Source organism: Rosa rugosa, chromosome 6 (genome assembly GCF_958449725.1).
Source record: "Rosa rugosa chromosome 6, drRosRugo1.1, whole genome shotgun sequence".
Classification (NCBI taxonomy): Eukaryota; Viridiplantae; Streptophyta; class Magnoliopsida; order Rosales; family Rosaceae; genus Rosa; species Rosa rugosa.
This window is the reverse complement of record NC_084825.1, coordinates 32787052-32812512: the sequence shown is the minus strand read 5'-3', so window position 1 is coordinate 32812512 and position 25461 is coordinate 32787052. Positions and strand designations below refer to the sequence as shown.

Genomic DNA, 25461 nt, shown 5'->3' with positions numbered 1-25461 from the left:
GCCATTGTTCTCAGGTTTATCACCAGTTCTTTGTATTATGATGCTAATCAAAAGAGAAACGACTTTCAGTTGAATTTTTTTTTTTTGCAAGAAAACCTGAAGTATTTCAACAACTAAATTGAAATCAACAAGTTTCCTCTTTCCAATTGAATAATTCTAAATGAGTTGGTTACTGTTCTTTTTTGGTCACAAGGGCTTGCATCCAAACCATACTGCTAACTGGCTGTTTTTTCTATAGCAATGGATCATTACAAATACCAACATTTTGGGAATTTGTTCTGTGGTTCAATGAAAAGACAGAAGGCCAAAAAGCTCTGCTCTGTAAGATCCCATGTCTATTACAAAAGTTGAGGCTGTTGCCACAAACTCTCATTTCAAAACTCTGCCGACTTTGATATCATTTTCTCTCGTATTGATGAGAACGGGGAAAAATCTCAAAACAATTTGCGCATGAAAATGCAAGGCTAGTACACAACAGCAGTGGGATTAATCAATCACTGAACTTTCACCAACTCAACATCGTATACCAGCCATGAGTCTGGTGGTATATCTTTATCATCTCCTTTGCTCCCATAACTGCAAAACATTAATAGCAAAGAAGTGAGATGAGAAAAAATGAAATGGAAGAAGAGTATTAAGCCAAAATTTCAATAACATACGCCATTGAAGGTGGGATAACAAGTCTTCGTTTGCCACCGACTCGCATACCTGATAATCATTAATGTGTATCATTCACAGATAACAAAAAACAGAATAAATACAATCATAAATGTAATAACAGACATCCAATTACAAACTTAAAAGCAAGTTCCATGTCATTACCATCAATACCAGCATCCAAACCCTCCATAACTTTTCCCCGACCTGCAAGAAGCAGTATATGCGTAAATAAAAAGTGGAAACAAAAACCTCAGTAACAGTGCTGTATCTCCATATGGTTATACCTAAGCGGAACTTAGAAGGAGGACCACCATCACAAGAGTCAACTACTTCTCCATTCTTTTTCAACTTGCCAACATAATGAACAGTGATCTGAAACCAAACAGACTAGTTTCATTATCTTTTCTGTAGCAGAAATGTTCTAAGTAAGGTTGACTACAATTCTGCGTTGATATGCTACGGCCACACAAACAACATTAAAAGTTAATGTCAATAAGAACAAATATGGAGCACATGCCTTTTTCCCAGAGGTTGCAACTTTGCCATTTGGTTCTCCTGCTTCTAACTCCTCAATGTGTAATCCACTGGGGACGGTTCTAACTTCAGATGATTTAGCATCGACATAATTGGCCTCATTCTCCACGGGAGATGTGACCTTCTCTTCTACTGACAAGAGAGCTATATCTGTGTTCACGGTTTCTCCATGTGATTGGGTTTTGCTTTTCTTCTTCTTCTTCTTTTTGACTTTCTTTTCATCAGGTTCATCAACAAGTTTATGGGAGTCATGGCCAAAACCCCTGAAAAAATGAACGGCCAAATGTTGTACTTAATCATATAACAAAATTGTTACAAAATCACACATGGGCAAGCAAGCACACATAGATATACAATCTATACTTCTAGCAGAGACAGCAGAGACAATGAAATTGTTTGCAAGAGGGAGATTCTCAACTGCCTATTTTACCCATGTAGGAGATGATATGGACAACAAATATTTGATGAAGACCTTGGTAGTAATTGCATCATTTCGAAAGATGAAATATCTAAGTGTGCATGCACGTGTTTACTATTGAGCGTCAAAGAATGCCCTCAGTGGCTCAGTGCATGTGTGCAGATGCAAATGGGCATAATGGATGTGCATATTACAACTCTTCTCATGCTATTTCCCAGACCATGTGGGGATCAGACTAATATACTTGTGACATTGAGACAAACCTGAAGTAAGAGATTATGTTCCTTGGAATATTTATATAAAAAATGCTTCAAAGAACACAACAGTACTCACTCATCCTTGGCTGACTTCTGATTTTGTTCACTTTTGAGTGGTGGATCCAAGCAGAAGTCACCCTTTGCCTCATCCTCTTTTATATCATTACCAGGGTTAGTACAGATAACCTCAGCTGTTTTCTCCTCCACCCGCTTCTTCCTTTTCTTCTTTGGTTTATCACTATTTCCAAGGCCAACCTCCGCGGAAGGCAAAGATAAGTTATCTGGCATTTCAGCTCCGCTGCTCGAGCACATATAACAAAAATTAAGACCAAAAAACATCATCTTCACTATATTCTTCAACCATAAAGTATAGCATCATGAGTGAGGATATACCAAATTTAAGGCAAAGAAAGGAAAAGGACTCACCTATGGTTTACTGCCATCAGTTGTCCATTCTGGTTCCTATTTTCAGCTTTTGCCTCATTTTTCTGGGCTTCATCCTCTTTATTAAGGACATCAGCTTCAACTGTTTTCTCCTCCTGCAGCCATTCTTTCCTTTTTCTTTTTGGCTTTCCCCCATTTTCAAGGTCTACTTTAGAAGACAGATCAACTGGCAGGTCCAATTGCCTGCAGTTAAAGTTGCCAACACATGGATCAATAATTCAATAGATTAATTGAATTTTATAAGAAGAAACTCCCCTAGGTGATAAGCATTGACATCTTAAAACAGGCTAATAACTTTATAAACTTATCAGCATGTCTTGAGGGAATTGTTTGAGAACCAGTTCCCACAAGTAACATTCCCTTGTGTATCAGTTAAACGGGAGAAATACCTCTTCAACTGACCATCTACAAGTACATCATCAGCATGTCTAATTGATTCAGTAGCAAAATCATCCACTGCCTTCTTGTTGCTGGTATCAACAGTTCCCTTGTCAACTTTTTCTTCCATTTCCTGTATTGCATTCTCAACAGTGGATGATTTTGTCTTAACCAAAGAGGAAATTGGGTGATTGTCGTCATCACCATTTTCACTTTCAACTTCTGAATCACTTATTACGTACGTCTTTCTAAGTTGTCTGTGCCGTGCCTTCTCTTTCTGAGGTTTCTTCTTAGCCAAAAACTCCTCTTCAGAACAAGAATCAGAATCTGCAAATACGAGTAAAGCAAACAGCTTAAAACAATCTTGCAAAGTTCCACCAATGAGGTAACCTCAAGCACACGTTGACTTAACAAAAACAAAGTGCGAGCCAGTGACTTGAAGAAATGTGACGCAGAGAACCCACAAGGCCACAATGGTTATATACATCACTAATTCCACGTTTGTTGAACAAGAACATATTATCTTCAACAGAGATCAGTAGAATGCTGTAGAGCTATTGTTATCAACTATAATTTGAACTCATGTAGTCAAATTTGTATGGAATTCAGGGAAGCACATATTTTATTATTCCTACCTGTAGCATCAGATGCAGGAGTAGATGGGAAGACTTCAAGATCATCATCATCAATAAAACTGTCATCATACTTTTCGTCTTCACTGTTAACAGATCTCTGTGTCTCTGAGTCAGCAATATCTTCTCCAAAGGATTCTCTAGACATCATTGTAAAGGAAAAATAAAGAGTCTCAATTATGATAATAGAAGTGTCCAAAACTAAAAAACCACCTATATGGCTGTAGGTAAACTGAGGATGGGAGGTAATTTTTTTTTTTTTTGCAGCAATGATCTCAAAAATTAAATCCTGACACTATCTACACAAAAGAAGACTACTAGCTCCTTGGGTCTCCATCTATTGGAAAGGAATACAACCAACCAAATCCTTACCAATTGTTCTCTTTAGTAAGCAACTAATTCGTTTTGAAACAGAAACTATGACCAAATGAGAAATGAAATTCAAGCTATAACAATAATTTAACAAAAGGATACGACTCATCTGGATTGTAAGGCCGACGACCACCTAGATAGTAACCAGCAAGGTGAACACTCCGAGGACCAAGAACTGAGAACATGACTTCATCAGCCTCGTCAAATTCCAAATGTAGTTGCAAACACTCGATCTTCTCAGGATACAACGCGCATAGATAAACCGGACTCTTGTTACCTACATTACACTGGAGTATGCTTCTTTTGGTTGCAGCCCCCAACCCCAATGTTGCCTGTGTATATCAGTATACCCATTATTGATCCATACAATAAAAACCAGATTCAGGATACCGCAAACTCGATCCAAATATCAAATAATAGACACAAAATTAGAATAAATGAATCCTAAACATGCAGTTAACTAAAACCCCAAATCACATGGCTCCTATTCCTAATCAGATTTCTCTTAGCTATGAGCTATAGAATTGGCCCAAAACCAATCTATGGATCAATAAAAACTTCAACTTTATATAAAAACAAAGCACAGGGACATCTGAACTAATAGAAACCATTACCATTGAAATGTGAAGCCGTCCATTGGAGTCATCAGGTTTATGAGTAAAAGGCTTTCCGGGTTTCACTTCAATTCCTGAAACAATCAACACCCACACATAAAGATTCAAAACCCATTAAAACCAACATGGTTGTTCAAAATTATGAGCCAAGAAAGACCAGATAGAGACTACTAAAACTTAAAACAGTTCAAGAAAGAACAAAAAAAGATTCAATCTTTTGAAACCTGAAAAACCAATTAGCTCCAATCACTTCAACCCAGTTCATAACTTTCATCTTTTCCTACTTTTCTCCAATCAATTTTACATTTTTAAATTTTTTTTGCTTTAAAAGGTAAACTAACTCACCCCAGAAAGCCATTTTTCGTTCGGCAGAGAAAAGAGATTGAGCTTGATCAGAAGTGGGTTGTGAAAACCCAGAGAGAAACCGATTGGTCTGAAGAATTTGAACCCTGTGGTTTGGAATTTAAACCCTGCAGAGTGGTGGCAGGAGAAACCTCTGTAAAGCCCTAGAGATGTTGCTATTGTCTTAAATAGGAGAAAGGTTGACGGTGATGTATTATTGTACTGTGAGAGACTTGTGGTGACGTGGCGGAGCCTGAGAGGAAAATTGAGTGACGGTCATGTGATGATAGCACAGCCCAGCGCGGGAGAGGTTTAACTTTTTTTATTTAGTTTAGCCTCAAATTAATGGCGAAATTCCTCTACTGTGCTTTGTCAATTTTTTGCTCGTAGAGTTGACAAAAAAAACATAAAAACAAAAAAAATTGCTCGTAGATCATTTTTGGACCATAGAGAACAATTTTTTTTCAAAATCTTCATTGATCGAGAATACGTTTCAATTTTTTTTAAAGAAAAATGCGTCATTGAACGAACTTTTTAAAAAAAAAAAGGGCAAACACAATCGTTTTAACCCGAGCTGTTATACCTTAAGCAAGTATAGTGTAGTGAGAAATAATGCAAGCTTTCTTATTGATAGTAAGTCTACAAACTTAAATACTCTATAAGAACAATATTGCAGCATTTCACTCACTTAACCTAAAATCTCATAATTTTAGTTCAGAGCAATTTAAGCTTGATATAGACGATAGGGTGCTTTGAACCTAAAAAGTATTATTAAACTCAGGACCTCAAAAATTGAAAGGTTCTAATTTTTGAAGTCGTACGAGAGACTAGAGCAAGCTCTTGTTATCGTTCAGTAGCCATCAGGCCGTCGTGGTTTCTACATCCCCTCACTCCACCCCGTCTCCTCTTCTCATCTCTTTCTTCTATTGCCATCACCATTATCGAGTGTTATTACCTCTCGGTCCACCATTCCTGATCGTATTCTCTCCCAATCATCCAAATTATGACTGCTGTAATTTCACTCATAGTGCTCCACGGCGAGGGAGACCTGACAACACCGGAACATGGCCTGTTGGCGGTAGCCTTGTCCCTTCAAGGCCTTCCCTATGGTGGTTTTTTCGGATCTAGATATGTCACATACCTTTTCGTGATTGCTCCTCCGTTTGGCTGATGACCCGAGCATTGGAGTTGTGGTTGACGGTGGAGAGGGAGGCAATTGTGGTGCTGCCAACGGCATGGTTGCTGAGGGTGAAGGGCCTTTAGTTGTTGGCTGCTTGATCCCATGGTAACTAGGATTTTCCATGGGCTATGGGATTTTGTTTTGGGCTATTGGGTTAGCTAGGGAGCCCAGTAGTTAGTTTTTATTTAGTTTGTTTTATTTTTCTAATACGTATACGATTCAATAGCGGGGGTTTCTTTATTTTGAGTATGGCCGTGTCTAACCCTACTTTTGGCTTGTACTCATTGACTCTAGAAGTTGGAGTGTTGGTTACTAGTTAGGACAATTCTTAGGTTCACCCTTTGGGTGAATAAACATATTCACTCCCTCTTTAAATTAACGCATAATAACTTTATAATTTTCTAATCCAACCATTCATGTTGTATAACGTAATACAAAGATTAGGTTTGTAAAAAATCAATCAAATTGAATATCTTTTAGTTATTCATTTCTATGAAATATATTGACGGTTCATCATAAGAGTAGTGAGTATTGTTAGAACCATCCATTTATTTGATTCAATTAGATAATTAAACAATTTCGGATTTGATTGATTTTTTACATAGATGATATTTAAAGGCTAATTTAAGATATGCACCGTTGGATTATAATTTTGTTAAGCAAAAGTATGTTAATCGACAATAGGGATGGATAAGCTCGTTCATCCTAGGGGTGAACCTAAGAATTGTCCCTAGTTAGGGGCTTATTTCCAGATCATGGTTGGCTGCTTCTTGTAACTTGCTTCTGCTTGTACACCTATCTTTGATGAATAAAAGTGTTTACGTTTCTCTTAAAAAAAAAACAAAAAACAAAAAAAACAACTCAAGACCTTAATACTGGTGTTGCTACTTCACTCATCAGAAACCTCCAAGTTCCTTCTTCCTTAAAGTGTGAAAATACTTGGATGAAACGTTTTCCTGGGTTTCGGGGATTGATAGACACGTTGCAATCCTTACTGGGCAGAAATCAAAAATTCACACAGAAAGCACAATTTTGGTTACGCAGTGAAAACCTCAATTTTGAGATTAAAAACACTGCGGGGCTCTTACTCTTGAGAACCCAAATAAAATCAATCAACTTATTGATGAAGGATATGGTTCTTTACAAACATATATAGCTCTCTACGCGGCTACAATCTCTAGACTCACTAGAGAGGTGCTTGTCTTGAATCTTGACCTTATTCTTCACTTGAACGATCTGCAAATATCACTCCACTTGCACCACCAATCTGCTCTACTAATCTCGAGAGAATCAATGCATGTATATGAATGTCATTGTTCACTTAGACACAGAACAAGTGTTTCATGGACTCCTATGGAACTCTTTCTAAGCAAGCAAGACACACAATAATTCTTGCATCAAAATCCCTACACAATCAACGCTACTTTTCTGAATATATTGAGGAGAAAATAAATTCTCAACAATTAAGACTTAACCCTAATTTGACTCCTACTAGGAAATATCTTTTAATAAAAGATATCCAATTAAAATAAACAAATCCTAAATCACCTAGGACTTCAAAAACACGATTTTATCAGTTGAAAAATACATTTGTAAAATAAAATCTAAAAACCAAAAGATACTTTCCAAAATTGGACTCCAAAAAACGTAGGATTGACTAGGACTGACCGGGCAGACTCCGGGATTGCAACACATGTTGCAATCCCGTGATTATGCATGATATGCAATTACCTGAAATTCTTCGAGATAAGTTTTGATGAACTTTGTAGGCTTCTTCAGTGCTTTGTATAGAGATGCCAACACATCAAGTATAAATCTTATACCTACAAAGTGACACCGTCGTGTTGCAATCCCGTGATTATGCATGATATGCAATTACCTGAAATTCTCCGAGATCAGTTTTGATGAACTTTGTAGGCTTCTTCAGTGCTTTGTATAGAGATGCTAACACATCAAGTATAAATCTTATACCTACAAAATGACACCGTCCTTGAAATCTAATTTTGCCCGTCCAACTTTCTTCTCATTCGGTGGCCTGTCATGACACATTTCACTCGAGGAAACATTTTTAGAAGAACTTATGCTGGTGAGTCCAAATGCAGGGTACATACCCTCCTACGGTATGGATTGATAGTGGTAGCTTGATGCTAAATGTACAAGATTCGATATAGATGCCGTGTCAAGGAATCTCACTCTTGTTTGATGATTATAATTGGAATTAAAATTAAAGTTACGTGTGTTGCTAAGCAAGAGAGGTGGTTAGGTTTTTAAGGCAACTCTTACCCAGCAATTGTTATTTAATTTGATATGATGATTGAAATATTAACTCTTGCAAGTTTTGTTCTAGGTCTTGCTTGTTAAAAAGTAAAAACAGTGGTTAGAAGTGTTCCTTTAGTTTTTCTCAACTTATAAGATATGGTGAGGCGGCGAGATCTCTCTTCTCTATTTTATTTTTTATTTTTTATGTTTTGTTTTATTTGTCCGGTATTGTAATTACAATTATATTCATCTACATTACTCAGTTGTACTCAATTACGGTAAGATTTAAATTCTAACGGTGATAAATAAATTCAACCCCCAGGTCTAGCGTTCGAATCCCAGCTCCATCCCGTGGCCAGCAGATTTGAGGGACCCTTTAGGTTCGTGCGTCTGCGGTGCAGTGGATTAGTCTGGCTTTGCCAGGCTTTCGCCGCAATGTCGGTGCAGGTGTCCTGGCGCTGGGATACCACTGCATGGGTGTGTGAGTTACTAACAACTAACCCGATCAAAAAAAAAAAAAAAAAAAAAAAAAACTTAATTATTTGTATTTTTTTTGAGAATAAATGAATAGATGAATAGTTGAATATTATTAGCTGCCGTAAGATTATGTTTCCATCCGTTTATATCTAACAGTGATATTTCGTCGTCTTCCTAGTATCACTGTCATATTGTCAATCAGTTCAGAAACTATTCAACCCTGTACAAGGTGCGACCAAAATCCACGTCGCTGTCTGGAAATAGAAAGAAGAAAAAAATGAAATTCTACCACAATCCCAGCCATCTTCACTCCTTAGTCTCCTCCATCATCAAAAGCTCCAAGAGAACCCAGTTGAACAACTTCACCAGGTGCTTCACTACTCGTGTTGGGTATGAGAGTCCACGCACAAGTCGACCCATGGATTCCAGCAAGCTCCAGGTACCAACATTCCTTCCATTCAATGTCTAGGTTCTCTTTCACTTGAATATGAATCAATTTGTTGGTTTTTATTTTGGTGAAGAAAAATACAGAAGCTTCGTATTCATCTTCTTCAAAGCTGGTGCTCTATTCCTACTGGCAGAGCTCATGCTCTTGGCGAGTTCGCTTCGCTCTAAACCTTAAAGGTTCTCTCCTTTTCATTTCCAATTAATAAAGTTCATTTTTTTCCTTCTCATTTTTTTTTTTGTTATTATCAAGAGTTCAAAATTTATGAACCAGAGCATTGACCAAGTTAGAAAGCTATGATGAATGTCACCGAATTTCAACGTTCTCCCTTTATTTGTTACTGATGTAACAGTGTTGTTTTTTGGAGTGATTCGTAGATAAATTGGTAAATGTTACTGCAGTTCAGGTTGATTTGGATCTTAATTGTGTTTAGTTTTGTTGTTGATTCAAACTGTCAGGGCTTTCGTACGAGTACAAACCGGTGAACCTAGCGAACAGAGAGCAGTTTAATCCAGGTGAACTTGAGGATGTGTTATGTTTTGAATCCGAAGTCAATGAAATTACTCTCTTTGCAGATAGTTTAGCATGCTGTGTTACTATTCGGTGAAGCCTTGAACAGTGCTTCTTATTGTTTCATGATTTATTAAGTGAAACCTTATTTTTATCCTTGGGTTGCAGACTTTGAGCGTCTGAATCCTCTGCATTATGTTCCGGTGTTGGTTGATGGTGACACCGTGATTTCAGACTCCTATGCAATATTTCTGGTTAGTGTAATTTCTCAGGAAGTGAATCATTTTTCTTTTTTCTGTGATATGCAACCAATGAGTCGAGGACCTGAAAGCCTTTATTAGGTTTCATTTTACATTTGGCCAGCAATGTATAATCTCTCATTTGTCCTGTTATGTGTTCTTATGATGTTTGAATAGTATCTGGAGGAGAAGTACCCTCAGAGACCGTTATTACCTGCTGACCCTCGGCTAAAAGCTCTTAACCTCCAGGTAAATTGCTTCTCAATGCCATTGGTGATAATCTTGTTATAAGACTTTTCAGAAAGCTCATTTACTTCAATTTTTTCTCTGCATTTTCTTTCTCCCCTTACTAATTATCTTGTTTCTGTTCACTCTTCAATTAAAGCATGTTGTGGATTGATATGCTATGTCGCTTATCTTATATGATAATGAGAGCAGTGAGTCTCTTTAATTAATATTCATCATAAACTTATTTTTCTATGGCGAGTGTTGACGGCTAATCGGTGAATATTACAACAGGTTGCAAGCATTATCAGCTCTAGTATACAGCCTCTTCACATGCTATCAATGCTGGTATTTTCTGTTTGTTTGTGTATTTGAAAATGATTTTGTATTGATACGTACAAGTGATATTATCATTTGTTTCTGTAGAAGTACATTGAGGAAAAGATTGGTCCTGAAGAGAGCCTGTCATGGGCTCAATTGCATATAGAAAAAGGTTTCTGTGGTGAGTAATTCAGTGCATATTCATGTCCAGGGAGGTATTTTTCTGCATGTCATTCCCATTCACTTGTTTTCGTTAAGAAAATTTTCCTCTCATTATAGTATTACATTTGTAGTAGAAGCTTAAAGAGGAGTTTTCACCAGCCAGGTGGGGTGTGGTTGCAATGACTTAGCCATGCTATTGTAGCATGCTCTTAAATGGTTGTTCTCTAATGGCTTTGCATCAGAAGGCATATAACGTTATATACTTAAAATTCTCTTGCATATGCTTAATAAAAACGAGAAATGATATGGAAGTGAGACAAGAGAAAATCAAATTATCCTTTTTATGGCTTCCATACCATACATGCTTTGAGGTAAAGTCACCTGTCAATGATACTTACCTTAATGATTTCTTGATAATGATTCCCTGAGAATTAGAGTAAGGTAAGGTATATTTGGAAAATATACCAGTGCTCATCTTATATATGTACATATATCAGACCGTGCAGTTTTTAGAGGTAGATAAATGAGAAGTTTTGTTTTAGCAGTCTATACATTCAGTTAATAATGGTTTAGCACAACCTATGAAATGAGCGTCATACAAAGTTGTGTCCTTATGCATCTCTTAAATTCTGTAATTTCTAGGACTGCTATAATAGCAGCTGGTACGAATTACCACTTGCATATTGACAGCTCTCCTAGTAGTCTGTTTTCAATCTCATGTGTGAGCTGCAAATTATTGGCCAAAGAGAGATCAGAGAAAAGGTGTATTATCACAACATTTAAACTACCTAGGGTGCATCCAGGGAGGCAAACATATTAGTTGCTTAGGCGACTGTATCTGTGTGAGAACAGGCCAGGCTGCTATTATGTCTGGTACTGTTCTTTTTCTATTTTAGTTGTGTTAATGATTTTATAGCAAATTACGTAGAAGTACACATACATTAGTTCATGCAAAACTATTATAGGTTGTTGCTCGTTGATGCTTGCATAATTTATTTGTTCATACATTTCTCTTATTTGTAGCACTTGAGAAGTTGCTGAAGGATTTTGCTAGCAGATTTGCCACAGGAAATGAAGTGTATATGGTCTCTCCTGAATTCTCTATTATTTACATCCCTTTAGCTTCACTCGTACCTTAAGTCTTTGATTAAACCAAATATACGAAACTTGTTTTAACCTAAGAAATTGTGAGATGACATCAATTAGTTGCAATAGTTGGATGTCTATGTAGATGAGCCTTTTGAAATTGGTGTTTCTGAAGCAACAGGAGAGACTTGATTGTTGTTTTTTCTTTTTCCCGAACCATTTGAGCTCTTTAAAGCAAACCTGACCAATTAAATGTTTCTAATCGCAGACTGATGTGTTCTTAGCACCACAGATTGCTATAGCTACAGCAAGGTTCAATATAAACATGGTAAACTCTCTTATGACTTTAGAGCACCAATAGCTTCCTCAGTTTCACTTCAATTGTTGGTTGTTAATTTGCTTTCTGACTTTAGAGTACCAATAGTTTCCTCCTGATTGTTTTGTCTTGAGAATTGAAGCTCTGCATTCTCTGTAAATTCTATGAAATAAACTTTAGAGTTAAACTGAACTAGTAAATTTTGGAGAAAATTGTGAGAAGATAACCAAGTGCTAACCAAGCAAAGAAAGGAGTTCATAGGATCACCTTATAGCAGTTGGGGTCCCTTGTAATACACACAAAGCATGCACATAAAATCAGACATAATTGGCTCTAGCGGAAAGTAAATTGCTTTGCTGAATATGTATGTTTTAATGGCTTGTGCAGTCCACATTCCCCAGTTTAAGTAGGGTGAATGAATCATACAAGGGTTTACCAGAATTCCAAGCTTCATCACCGGAAAGGCAACCTGATGCTGTGCATGGGCAGTGATGCCAGAAGGCAAGGAGTCTTACAAGGATCCCGCTGTCTCTGTAGTTGGGTTCTGCTGGAGCATTACAAATTGAACCTTGGACCCGGCTGTGGAGCCCTGTTCTAGAATTAAGCTGTAGATAAGTTGAATTAAACTGTCGATCGCCAGTGAAGAAATCCAGTTATGTAGTTTATTTTTCACTTCAATCTATCAATCATGAAAAGAAAGACAAGTCTTGGAACCTAATATAGGTAGCTATCCTGGGTACTATGTTTACAACTTCACTTCCATAATCTAAACATGTTAAATCCTCCAATGCATCTTATCTTGCTAAGTGGGTTTTGCTTGGCCAAATCCTCCCTTCCAGCTTATTTAAGTCCACACTGCACAAGTGGTTTACCAGTACCCATGCTGTCCACAAAACACGCCACCACAGCGCGGAAAATCCCTGCACTACCAGGTCCTAGCTATCCTTATGTTGCAGCAAGGGGCACCCGGTTCTTGTAGTCCACCCACTAATTGAAATCATCATCAAGAGACGAGTTTGGTTTCCAGTGCCATGGCCGACTGGGCAATCAATTCTTGTTGATGATCACCATAGCATTTTTAACACAGGTTCTTATTTTCCACAGCCAGAAAGTGGAGGATCCATGTTGTTTTGAGGCCACATATAATCTTCTTTCTCGATACTTTCCAGAGCCTATTTGTTACTGAGACTGCATAAAGACCTCAAGATGCCCTCTCAGATGACCTTGTAGTGCATCAAGCACTGAACTCTCTACCCAATAGCTTCAGTCAGTTGAAGACCTAATATCTTACACAGAAGGAATATGTAGTTGAGATGAGGACAGAATGATCAAAGAAAAAATAAGAAAGAGCCTTCTATGAACTAGTTGGCAAGCCAAAATGGATGGCAAACCTAAGAAGACAAATGGTGCTGTTGTTGTCAAACCCTCATTCAACTATAGGAGCAACAAACCCTTGTGGTTAAAGTGCTGTCTCTGCAAGAAGGGAGGGGACACATGAAGAGACACTGCAATAATTACAAGAGCTGAGCAGCCAAGACAGGTAAACTGATCCAGAAACCTAAATCTCTTTTTTTAATTTTTCATTGATTTAATAGGAGGGTGCCAAAAAGTGATGAGGTGCAGCTACTCTCATTCCATTTCCAATACAGATCTGCATCTCACTCATTGAGGCCCTACTCCCTAAAAAAACCCTTGTAAGAATTAGTATTCGTGATATGCAAGTATGATATCGACAAGATTAACTTCTATGGAATAACAAGCTTTATGGATCAGTTCTATGCCACTCTCGTAACTATTACAGTCTCTCATCATATGTCGCAGATATAAGACCTAGAACTTTCGCAGCAATGGCATCAAGAAAGTCTTTCTTTCTGTCCTTCACTAAGGAAAGGATCCTCTCCGTAACTCTATCAAGCAGAGACCTCAACCTTTATATAAAGGTGTTGCTTTCGCGCTCGTGCCTCAGCGGCAACCCTTGAGCTTTCGCGCTCGTGCTTCAGCGGCACCGCCAGGCTTTCGCGCTCGTGACTTCCCGCCACCACGAGCTTCCGCTCACGAGCCTACCGCTCACGCCTTCGCGGCACCCTCGAGCTCCCGCTCACGAGCTTACCGCTCACGCCTTCGCGGCACCCCCGAGCTTCCGCTCACACCTTCGCGGCACCTCTGAGCTTCCGCTCACGCCTTCACGGCACCCCCGAGCTTACCGCTCACGCCTTCGCGGCACCCCCGAGCTTACCGCTCACGCCTTCGCGGCACTCCCGAGCTTCTTCCGCACACGAGCTTACCGCTCACGCCTTCGCGGCACCCCCGAGCTTCCGCTCATGCCTTCCCGGCAACCCACGAGCTTCCGCTCATGCCTTCCCGGCAACCCACGAGCTTCCGCTCTTGCCTTCCCGGCAACCCACGAGCTTCCGCTCATGCCTTCCCGGCAACCATTGATCTTCCCGGCAACCCACGAGCTTCCGCTCATGCCTTCCCGGGAACGCTGGAGCTTCCGCTCATGCCTTCCCGGCAACCCACGAGCTTCCGCTCATGCCTTCCCGGCAACGCTGGAGCTTCCGCTCATGCCTTCCCGGCAACCCACGAGCTTCCGCTCATGCCTTCCCGGCAACCCACGAGCTTCCCGCTCATGCCTTCCCGGCAACCCCGAGTTTTCCGCTCACGCCGAACCCGACATTCCCAAGCTTCACACTCATGTCTACTCGACACACCACACGTTAATGGAACATGGAATTTTTCTACCATTTGTCGTTTACCGATTGCGACAAATCGAATTCTTTTCGCGTTCCATTAATACGAGCGACAACCAAACAAACACAAACGTTCACGTATTCAGCATTCACGAATTACAAACGCTTACCTTCGCAGCGCTCATACAACTTACATTTATCATATGCAATCCATATGCTCACACGACCATACGCGCTCTCGAGTTTGTACGTCATAATCGATCGTACTCGGCGCCATTCGCGTGTATACATCAACATGTATCACGCACCCCATACGTTCATATATGCCAACGCATATCAGTGCAACTCACATTTGTTGCCCAATGCAACGAGCATTCTACATATGCCTGTTTTTTGTCTTTGTTGTGCAGGTTAACGAGTCGCTTCTTGCTTACGGAGTTCGGGGACTTGTAGGGGCTCCGTACCGCCCGGTTACTTATGCTTGGTGACATCACGTGTATAACTCCCCAACCAAGAAGCTCCTCTTACTTGGGGACTTCGGGGACTTGTAGATACCTCTACTAGCAAGGCTAGTTTGCTATCTCACCAAGCATAATTAACACCCTCTTTGGGACACCCACAAGCCATGGGGAGGCCCAACCACTACTTGCATATTGTAGCCCTATGTTCAGGCCTTGCCAAGTTGCCTCCACAATATGCTTTTCTAGACTAGAATAGTGACTTTGAGTCCCACATCTAAGAAAATGTAAATGAGGGAGCCTCCTTCCACTATAAAAGGAGACTCCTTCCCACTTACTCAACATCCCATTACATCTTTTGTAATCCCCTTGGGCCGCAAGGCTCAACACACTAGTGTAACATTCAAGTGGACGTAGTTTCCCGCTAAGGCGGGCGACGAACCACTATACATCTTGTGTCACTCTCTCTCTCTCTCTAAAGCTAACTAGAGACCCCCGCGGACTCTAATGTTAACAGAAAATATTATCATTCTACCTAAAATAGAAATACTCTAAAGAATATGAGATATATTTTCGAATTAATTAATAATACCTCCCATTTATTTGTAGGAATGAATCGAGGAGAACTTGAGTGCTTAGTTGATAGTAGGACTACCCACACCATATTAAGGAATAGACAATTATTCATTGAATTAATTTCCTATAATTCCTCTGTGACTATGATGATTGGATCATCACAAGTAATGAAAGGGCGAGAAACCACCAAATTTTTGTTGCCTAACGGCGCAATGTTTAAAGTCACAGACGCTCTGTATGCACCAAGAGCTAATCGAACCTTGTTAAGTTTCAAAGATATTCGTGCCAACGGTTATCATGTAGAAACACACTGTGAGAATGGAACTGAATGAATGTGGAATGAAACGCATTTAGGGACTGTACCTAAACCCTGAACTGAATACCTTTATATTACCTCTAATGAATGTGGAATGAAACGCATTTTAGAGAAATTAATGAGTCAATCTAGTGGACTGTACCTCACTACTATTCGGATCATTGAATCCTATGCTGTCACCAACAATGAAATGTGGGACACTGACTCATACAGGCTTTGGCATGACCGCCTAGGGCACCCCGGTCGTGACATGATGATCCGTATTTTAAAGAACTCACACGGACATCCTTTCTTCTGAGTGAAAAATAAAATGGGATAAAAATCCGCCACACTGCAAGGTGTCGGTTCTAGTACTGCTCAAATGCAGCCATTGCCTTATGAAGTACCAGAAGCACTACCTCCATCTCATTATGCCTCATTGACTATTTCAAAGGCACATAACTTGTTTTGCAAAGCCTGCTCTTTAGCAAAAACAGGATCAAGACCTTCCTATGCTAAAGACACAAAACAAACATTCCATTCTTACAAAGGATATAAGGAGACATCTATGGACCTATCCATCCAGAACGCGGACCATTCAAGTACTTTATGGTTCTGGTGGATGCTTCGACACGCTGGTCACATGTCGCATTATTATCCACAAGAAATGCTGCATTTGCAAAACTCTTAGCACATATTATACATTTAAGGGTTCACCACCCTAATCACCCTATTAAGTCTATAAGGCTTGATAACGCTGGAGAGTTTACATCAAAAGCATTTGATGATTATTGCATGTCTATTGGGATCGACGTAGAGCATCCTGTACCCCATGTGCATACACAAAATGGTCTCGCAGAAGCCACCATCAAAAGGCTACAGATGGTGGCTAGGGCACTGGTTATGCGCACTAACCTGCCTATATCTGCATGAGGTTATGCAATATTGCACGCAGCTTTACTTATTGGTTTCAGACCCACTGCTAGCCAACCATTTTCTGCGTACCAGTTGGTAACTAGATATGAGCCTGACATTTCACACTGACGCATATTTGGTTGCGCAGTATATGTGCCTATTGCGCCCTCACAGCGCACTAAAATGGGTCCTCAGAGACGATTAGGTATTTATGTTGGATACGAATATCCAACCATTATCCGCTATTTGGAACCCTTGACAGGCGATCTCTTTACCGCTAGATTTGCGGATTGTCACTTTGATGAGACAGTCTTCCAGTCGTTAGGGGGAGATAGGAAAAAGGACTTTCCAAGAGAACGACATGAATTGTTGTGGTTTGTCCCCACTCTGTCTCATTTTGGTCTCCGCACTTCACAATGTGAAAGTGAAATGAAAAGAATAATCGATCTTCATAACATAGCAGATTCGATGCCTGATGCGTTTACTGATATCGCAAAAGTGATGAGATCACATATACCAGCTGCAAATGTGGCTACAAGGTTAGAAGTCCCCAACAAGGGGCACGACGCCGCAGATAGAGGCGCTGCAACCACACTTAGTGGAGGTGTGGTTGAGGCCATGGCTCCCCAAAGGAAGAGGGGGAGGTCACTTGGTTTGATTGACACTCACCCAAGGAAGAAGAGGGTGAGTAAGGCACAAACCGATCCATTAATCATTAATGTAGAGAATCCCTCTCATAATATTGTCTCTGATTATAGTTATGTCCATGAATCAATACTGGAGGACACTCTGATGTTTGAAATGATTCCAGAGAACAAAAAAATCTCAATGGATTATGAGAGTGCGTATGAGTTGATGGAAAGATCTTCCATACACATTGATGATGTATTTGCATACACTGTTGCTCAAGAAATCATAGAGCATGATGATATCGAACCACGATCTGTTGTAGAATTTCAACAAAGAGCAGATTGGCCTAAATGGAAAGAAGCAATCCAAGCAAAATTAGATTCTTTGGCAAAGAGACAGGTATTTGGTCCGGTAGTGCTAACCCCACTAAGTGTAAAGCCTGTAGGACATAAATGGGTCTTTGTCAGAAAACGTAATGAGAAGAATGAAGTCCTGAGGTACAAGGGATGGCCTTGTGGCGCAAGATTTCTCACAACGCCCTGGAATTGAATACGAGGAGACATACTCTCCCGTAATGGACGTTATAACGTTCCGCTACTTAGTTAGCTTGGTAGTTTCCGAAGGATTGGAAATGCTGCTCATGGATGTGGTTACTGCATATCTCTATGGGGATCTTGATTCAGAGATATAAATGAAAGTGCCTAATGGCCTTACAATACCCAAATCAAGTGACTCTAAACCACAGAGTGCGTTTGCAATTAGGTTGAAACGCTCACTTTATGGATTGAAACAATTCGAGCGGATGTGGTATACCCCTCTGAGTGACTACTTGATTGGGAAGGGATATAAGAACGATGAATTATGCCCCTGCATATTCATAAAGAAAACAAGTTCTGGATTTGCAATTGTAGCTGTATATGTCGATGATATGAACGTAATAGGTACTCTTGATGAAATAAGAGAAACCGCGAGCTACTTGAAATCCGAATTTGAGATGAAAGATCTTGGGAAAACTCAATTATGTCTAGGCCTTGAACTAGAACACCGAGTTTGTGGAATACTAATCCACCAGTCTATGTATGTCCAAAAGATGCTTAGGCAATTTAACATGGACAAAGCGCACCCTGGTAGCACTCCCATGATCGATCGAAGTTTGGATGCAAAGAAAGATTCATTTCGTCCAAAGGAAGATGACGAAGAGGTGTTGGGAGCTAAAATTCCCTATCTAAGTGCAATAGGCGCATTATTGTACTTTGTCTAATGTACTCGACCAGACATTGCATTCTCAGTGAACTTGTTAGCTAGATTTAGCTCAACGCCAACACAGCGTGACTGAAATTGTATTAAGAACATTTTTCGATACCTAAAAGGAACCATTGACCTAGGATTGTTCTTTCCCTACATAGAGACAAGAGGGACCGCAGATGGAATTGCAATTCCTAAAGGAAATGTTGATGGCGAAAGCACCACTCACTACACCGAAACCCCAAATGATGTTTTGGTTGGTTTTGCTGAGGCTGGGTACCTCTCTGACCCACATAAAGGTCGTTCCCAAACTGGTTATGTATTTACCATTGGGAACACGGCGATATCTTGGAGATCAACCAAGCAAACCCTTGTGGCTACCTCCTCGAACCACTCAGAGATCATTGCTCTACATGAGGTGGTTCGTGAGTGTATATGGTTAAGAGCTATCATTACACATATTTGAGGGACCAGTGGTTTGAATTCTACCACTGAAGAGCCTACTTGCATTTATGAAGATAATGCAGCTTGCATCAAACAGATGAAGCTAGGATATATCAAGGGTGATAATTCAAAACACATATCGCCAAAGTTTTTCTACAATCAGCAACAACAGGCTCTCCTCAAGATTCAAGTGAATCAAGTAAAGTCTGAGGAGAATGTGGCAGATTTGTTCACCAAATCATTGCCTAAGGCCACATTTGAGAAACATGTGAAAAACATAGGAATGCGAAGACTATCTAAGCTCCCTTGATTAATGTAAGTATCAGGGGGAGGTGTAGACGACAGGGGGAGTCTAACACACACATGTCATCCTCAAATGTAAAAGGTGCGTTGTGCTCTTTTCCTTCGACCAAGGTGTATTTTTTATCCCACAGGGTTTTTATTGTTACTTGGCAAGGTTTTTAGTGAGGTAACAACTCGTGCACCATTTCGTCTTTGACTTGGCACAAGGGGGAGTGTTAAAGGAAAATCACATTATGTGGCTTCGTCAGTTCGTCAAAGTGACTGACGAAGAGGGAATCAAGGAATTGCAATCACATCACAATCAGTATTTACTATCATTATTGTAATTGATGTTAATTGATGTTTCCGTTGTAATTCTATCCCTATATAAAGGGACTATGAAATGAAATGAGTAGACCAATTCGATTTTACTTTTATACTAAACAATATTCTAATTGTTTAAGCAGTTTGTGAATGCCCAATCAATAATTTACTTTATTCAAGTATTAGAACCATCATCTGAGTGCCCCTATTATACTATTGTTCCCAATAAATATTGGAAGTTAGGTCTAAAATATGTTTCTCAACAAAATATGTTACTCAACATACATCTTGAACAAAGTTTTGGTATTATGTTCATTTAATTTGATCATGAGTACTTGACACTGGACATAGGATTATAGTCCCGTTAAAAGTCTAACATGTAATTGTTACCATGATTATCATTCACATTATCCAATTAAGCTCTTAATTAGATTGGCAAGTCATGATTATACCAATTCTAGTATAAGACAACAGTGATAAAAATCCTGCCAACCAACTATTCCTCTAAGTTCTAGAACAATACTTACACGTGCTGCAATGTAGCTTGGTGTAATATGCTTCCAATGGCAAGTATCATATTAGATATGTGGAGAATACTGAATCTCTAAAACAAATGAATGCCAAGAGAATGCTAGGAATTTTCCACATGGTGTTGTAAAATTCCGCAATATAAGAAGAGTAGGTATAGTTATTCTCACAACATTCAATTGTAGATGTGACAGGACCCTAGAAGCTTGATATTCCATTAGCCATTCCTCTTTATATGGTCTAAATGTACTCAAGCAATTTTATGTTCTACATATATATATAGAAAGTTGAAGAGTTCATAAAACCTGCAAATCATGTACCTACAGAAAACTACTATTCAGATGGAGGCTTACATTCGAATTACGCACATTTAGACAAAGAAAATTATCATCCCTACGCTAACTCTAACAACATCAGTGCTTTAACCAATGTGATCATGCATTAACCATATGAAGACACATGCCATGAAGAAGGAAAGATCGTCAGGATTTCTTCATTTGTTCTCATGCGGCACTTGATCCATGCATATCTTCGTTCAATCTTATCCAACTTAGCTAGTTCTACAAGTACTCATAATAGGATGTCAAGGATAGTTAATGTGAAGTTTGTTATAAAGAAAGCATAAGTGCTAAGAGACACAACAACTTTTTCAAAGATCTGCTCGTAAGAAGTAAGCTCCCTGCTGCAAAAGTTATTGATCAATTCTTCCCTCACAGATTCCTCCAACAACTAAGCAAGCCTCAGATAGCTGTTAGAGTAAATTAGTTTCATTCGACTCATTTCTAGTGCCTAAGCTGAGAATAAAACGCAAAAGATGAAAAACTTAGGGATAGAGAGTAAAAATGGCAATCCAGTAAAACATAGCAAATGACAGGGGTAAAAACGTCTTGTCACTATTCATAAGGAAAACCTTCCTTTAATATATATAGAATTTAATGCATATGTGGATTTATTTTTGATATTTTCTCATCGTGATAGAAATATTTTATTACAAATTATCATAATAGCATTTGGACCTCCTCACAAATGTTTTGCGCTCAAACGTACAATTTACCCTCTCTATTTCATCCTATTCCTATTCCTCTTGCTATCTTCTGCACTCTCCGTCTACAAGCATCCACATGTAAAATAATTGCACGCATATGATAATTGGAATACCTCCAAGCATGCAATATATTATCATCTTGTATGAGCTGTATCATATAAGATAGAATCAATTTTTGCTAAAGTCTACATAGAAAACAGGGTTTTGCAATCCCATTATGCTCTTTGGTGCTGCATATTTCCGTGTGAGCGTTCCAATATGCATATTTCCGTGTGAGCGTTCCAATCATATTGTAGTGTGTATTTCTTGCAGCATTGTTCACACCTCTACTTGTCGCTGTGCTATTTGCAGAACTTGCTTTATGATTAATGATTCCCGTGACATCATACACGCAAGCTTAGTAGCCATAAGAGTTTTCAACGATAGAATGATGACTTCAATGTTAATTAATTAGATTAACCTGGAATTATTTTCTGATTAGCATATAATAAAGAGCTTATGGTGCCAACGCCAGTAAGGTTTAGATGGCTAATTTGTTGGGTACTTTGAAACTTGGAAGGGGATGGTTGTCGTTTGTTTTGTTTTGTCTTGTTTTGTTTGGTGTGAGGGTAAAGGAAGAGTAAACAAAATTTAAAATTTTCGTTAAAGTCTACATAGAAAACAGGGTTTTGCAATCCCATTATGCTCTTTGGTGCTGCATATTTCCGTGTGAGCGTTTCAATCATATTGTAGTGTGTATTTCTTGGAGCATTGTTCACACCTCCATTTGTTGCTGTGCTATTTGCAGAACTTGCTTTATGATTAATGATTCCCGTGACATCATACACGCAGGCTTAGTAGCCATAAGAGTTTTCAACGATAGAACGATTAACTTGGAATTATTTTTCTGATTAGCATATAATAAAGAGCTTTTGGTGCCAACGCCAGTAAGGTTTAGATGGCTAATTTGTTGGGTACTTTGAAACTTGGAAGGGGATGGTTGTCGTTTGTTTTGTTTTGTCTTGTTTTGTTTGGTGTGAGGGTAAAGGAAGAGTAAATAAAATTTAAAAAATATTGCGAGCTAAGTCTAAATACTAATAATAGAGGTATGAATAGAAGCACTTATTAATTACGTTTTTATCTTCTGTTGAGTATGTTGAATAAGATACTGTCTTGTTTTGTTTGGTGTGAGAGTAAAGGAAGAGTAAACAAAATTTTAAAAATATTGCGAGCTAAGTCCAAATACTAATACTAGAGATATAAATAAGAGCACTTATTAATTACGTTTTTATCTTCTGTTGAGTATGTTGAGTAAGATACTAAGATTTGATGGAGGGGAAAACAGTGACACTCTTCGTTATAATGAAAGTGTTTTCGAGTTCAAAGCGCATCAAATCTAATTTACCGGTTTGTTTTTTCCATTTTATTTTTCACCATCCCTCACCAATCACGAAGATAGCTCTTGATAATAAATCCAGCTACGTAATGTGATCTTTAGATTCCCGGCAGACGCATCTTTTGTCTTTCCTTTAAAAAAAAAATGTGATCTTTAGATTTGAAAGTATATCCTCAAAGTATATCCTCTTTAACTTTGATATAAACTCGGTCGCATCACCTACCACTCCACCGCCATCATCACTCTCTGCATCTCAACTCTATCTCAACTCCCTCATTTTCTCTCCAATGGCAGACCCAGGACTCCACCCAGAGACTCCCACTCACCACAGAACCCAACCCCTCAAGCAAATCGCCATAGACTACAACCCAGACGCCTGCACACACTGTGCCGACTCCAACACCATCACTGTCACCTTCGACCACCGCGGCGGAGCAAGGTGGCGCACCCCCACCCGGTTCCTCTACGGCACCTTCAGCTCCCTCATCCAGTGCGCGAGTGGCAACACCAGCGGCCTCAACTTCAACCTCTACCTCTCCTCCCTAGAAGGTGACAAGTCCCAGGACGAGATCGACTTCGAGTTTCTAGGTAAGGACATGACCATTGTCCAGACCAACTACTACACCGAAGGCACTGGAAACAAAGAGGAGATCCATGACCTAGGTTTCAACTGTTCCGAAGGGTTTCATGAGTACGTGATCAAGTGGAGTAAGGATGAGATCGAGTGGTTCATAGATGGGAAAATGGTGAGGAGGGTTGAGAGAAAAGAGGGTAAGGGTTTTCCGAGTAAGCCTATGTATTTGTATTCTTCGGTGTGGGATGCTAGCTATATTGACAAGGGGAGGTGGACTGGGAAGTACGTAGGGTGTGATGTGCCTTATGTTTGTGTGTATAAGGATATTCGTGTCCCTGCTGAGAGTGCCATAGACTACAGAACCCAACTCCTCAAGCAAATCGCCATAGACTACACCCCAGACGCCTGCACACACTGCGCCGACTCCAACACCATCACTGTCACCTTCGACCACCGCGGCGGAGCAAGGTGGCGCACCCCCACCCGGTTCCTCTACGGCACCTTCAGCTCCCTCATCCGGTGCGCGCGTGGCAACACCAGCGGCCTCAACTTCAACCTCTACCTCTCCTCCCTAGAAGGTGACAAGTCCCAGGACGAGATCGACTTCGAGTTTCTAGGTAAGGACATGACCATTGTCCAGACCAACTACTACACCGAAGGCACTGGAAACAAAGAGGAGATCCATGACCTAGGTTTCAACTGTTCCGAAGGGTTTCATGAGTACGTGATCAAGTGGAGTAAGGATGAGATCGAGTGGTTCATAGATGGGAAAATGGTGAGGAGGGTTGAGAGAAAAGAGGGTAAGGGTTTTCCGAGTAAGCCTATGTATTTGTATTCTTCGGTGTGGGATGCTAGCTATATTGACAAGGGGAGGTGGACTGGGAAGTACGTAGGGTGTGATGTGCCTTATGTTTGTGTGTATAAGGATATTCGTGTCCCTGCTGAGAGTGCCATAGACTACAGAACCCAACTCCTCAAGCAAATCGCCATAGACTACACCCCAGACGCCTGCACACACTGCGCCGACTCCAACACCATCACTGTCACCTTCGACCACCGCGGCGGAGCAAGGTGGCGCACCCCCACTCGGTTCCTCTACGGCACCTTCAGCTCCCTCATCCGGTGCGCGCGTGGCAACACCAGCGGCCTCAACTTCAACCTCTACCTCTCCTCCCTAGAAGGTGACAAGTCCCAGGACGAGATCGACTTCGAGTTTCTAGGTAAGGACATGACCATTGTCCAGACCAACTACTACACCGAAGGCACTGGAAACAAAGAAGAGATCCATGACCTAGGTTTCAACTGTTCCGAAGGGTTTCATGAGTACGTGATCAAGTGGAGTAAGGATGAGATCGAGTGGTTCATAGATGGGAAAATGGTGAGGAGGGTTGAGAGAAAAGAGGGTAAGGGTTTTCCGAGTAAGCCTATGTATTTGTATTCTTCGGTGTGGGATGCTAGCTATATTGACAAGGGGAGGTGGACTGGGAAGTACGTAGGGTGCGATGTACCTTATGTTTGTGTGTATAAGGATATTCGTGTCCCTGCTGAGAGTGCTGTGGAGGGTTAAGATATCTGAGGTTTTGTTTGAGTTTTTGATGCTTAGGATCTGAATAAATGGGTGGTGTTTGTGTGATTGGCATTGGTTTTGATGGTGTACGTACGTGGAACTCTAAATTTGAATCTATGCATGTTTGTTTGCCAAATTGGGAATATACAGTTTTTTCTACCCTTGATTTGTGCAATACTGTTTTGGATTTGCTCACTCACTCCTAGAATTTTCCTCATTGACCACTGCTTTGACAATGGTCTTTTATGGTTAGACAAGATAGTGATGGCGATGTCACTTATGCCACTGAATTCAAAAGTAGCTTCTTTTCTATGCCCCTTTTCTCTTTGATCTTGTAACTATAAATGTTTCATTGTGATCTATTCATGGGAACATATCAATTTGATTTGCCTGACAAGGATGTATGAGATCATTGACTTCTTTTTTTCTGTATTGATTCTGGAACCTGATGGTGGTACTTTTACCAATTTTAGATGTTTGTTTGATATGGCCGGGGGAGTAATCTCTTTCTTTGTCCAACAACACCCAGCGTGCCCTTACACACAAAAAAAAAAACAAAAGAGAGAGACAGAGAAAGGGGAGAGAGAGGGGAGAAGGCTCCAATATTTCCTCTGAAAAGGACTCCAAAGTAGTTGAATGGGG

The 25461-nt window shown here is 40.0% G+C and overlaps 2 protein-coding genes across 3 annotated transcripts; one reads left to right on the top strand and one right to left on the bottom strand.

The window, feature by feature from the left end:
- Window positions 1-210: 210 nt before the first annotated feature.
- On the bottom strand, window positions 211-4797 carry LOC133715348 (peptidyl-prolyl cis-trans isomerase FKBP43-like). Its single transcript, XM_062141820.1, has 12 exons — window positions 4655-4797; window positions 4310-4383; window positions 3798-4027; window positions 3327-3463; window positions 2703-3018; window positions 2296-2496; window positions 1946-2167; window positions 1178-1457; window positions 945-1032; window positions 823-864; window positions 660-708; window positions 211-576 (listed from the first exon to the last, which is right to left on the bottom strand). The coding sequence occupies exons 1-12, from the start codon at window positions 4665-4667 to the stop codon at window positions 495-497; spliced, it is 1734 nt and encodes a 577-aa protein (XP_061997804.1). The 5' UTR covers window positions 4668-4797; the 3' UTR covers window positions 211-494.
- A 3966-nt stretch (window positions 4798-8763) lies between these two features.
- LOC133718543 (glutathione S-transferase zeta class-like) lies at window positions 8764-12697 on the top strand. Of its 2 annotated transcripts, none has more exons than XM_062145406.1 (10): window positions 8764-9006; window positions 9089-9191; window positions 9471-9527; window positions 9691-9776; window positions 9939-10010; window positions 10281-10334; window positions 10413-10488; window positions 11493-11547; window positions 11824-11883; window positions 12259-12697. In XM_062145406.1, exons 1-9 carry the CDS (start codon window positions 8845-8847, stop codon window positions 11837-11839), a joined length of 681 nt encoding a protein of 226 aa, XP_062001390.1. In that variant the 5' UTR covers window positions 8764-8844; the 3' UTR covers window positions 11840-11883; window positions 12259-12697. The 2 variants fall into 2 exon arrangements, with proteins under 2 accessions (XP_062001390.1, XP_062001389.1); XM_062145405.1 differs by having other exon boundaries at window positions 8766-9006; window positions 11493-11554.
- The last annotated feature ends 12764 nt before the right edge of the window (window positions 12698-25461 follow it).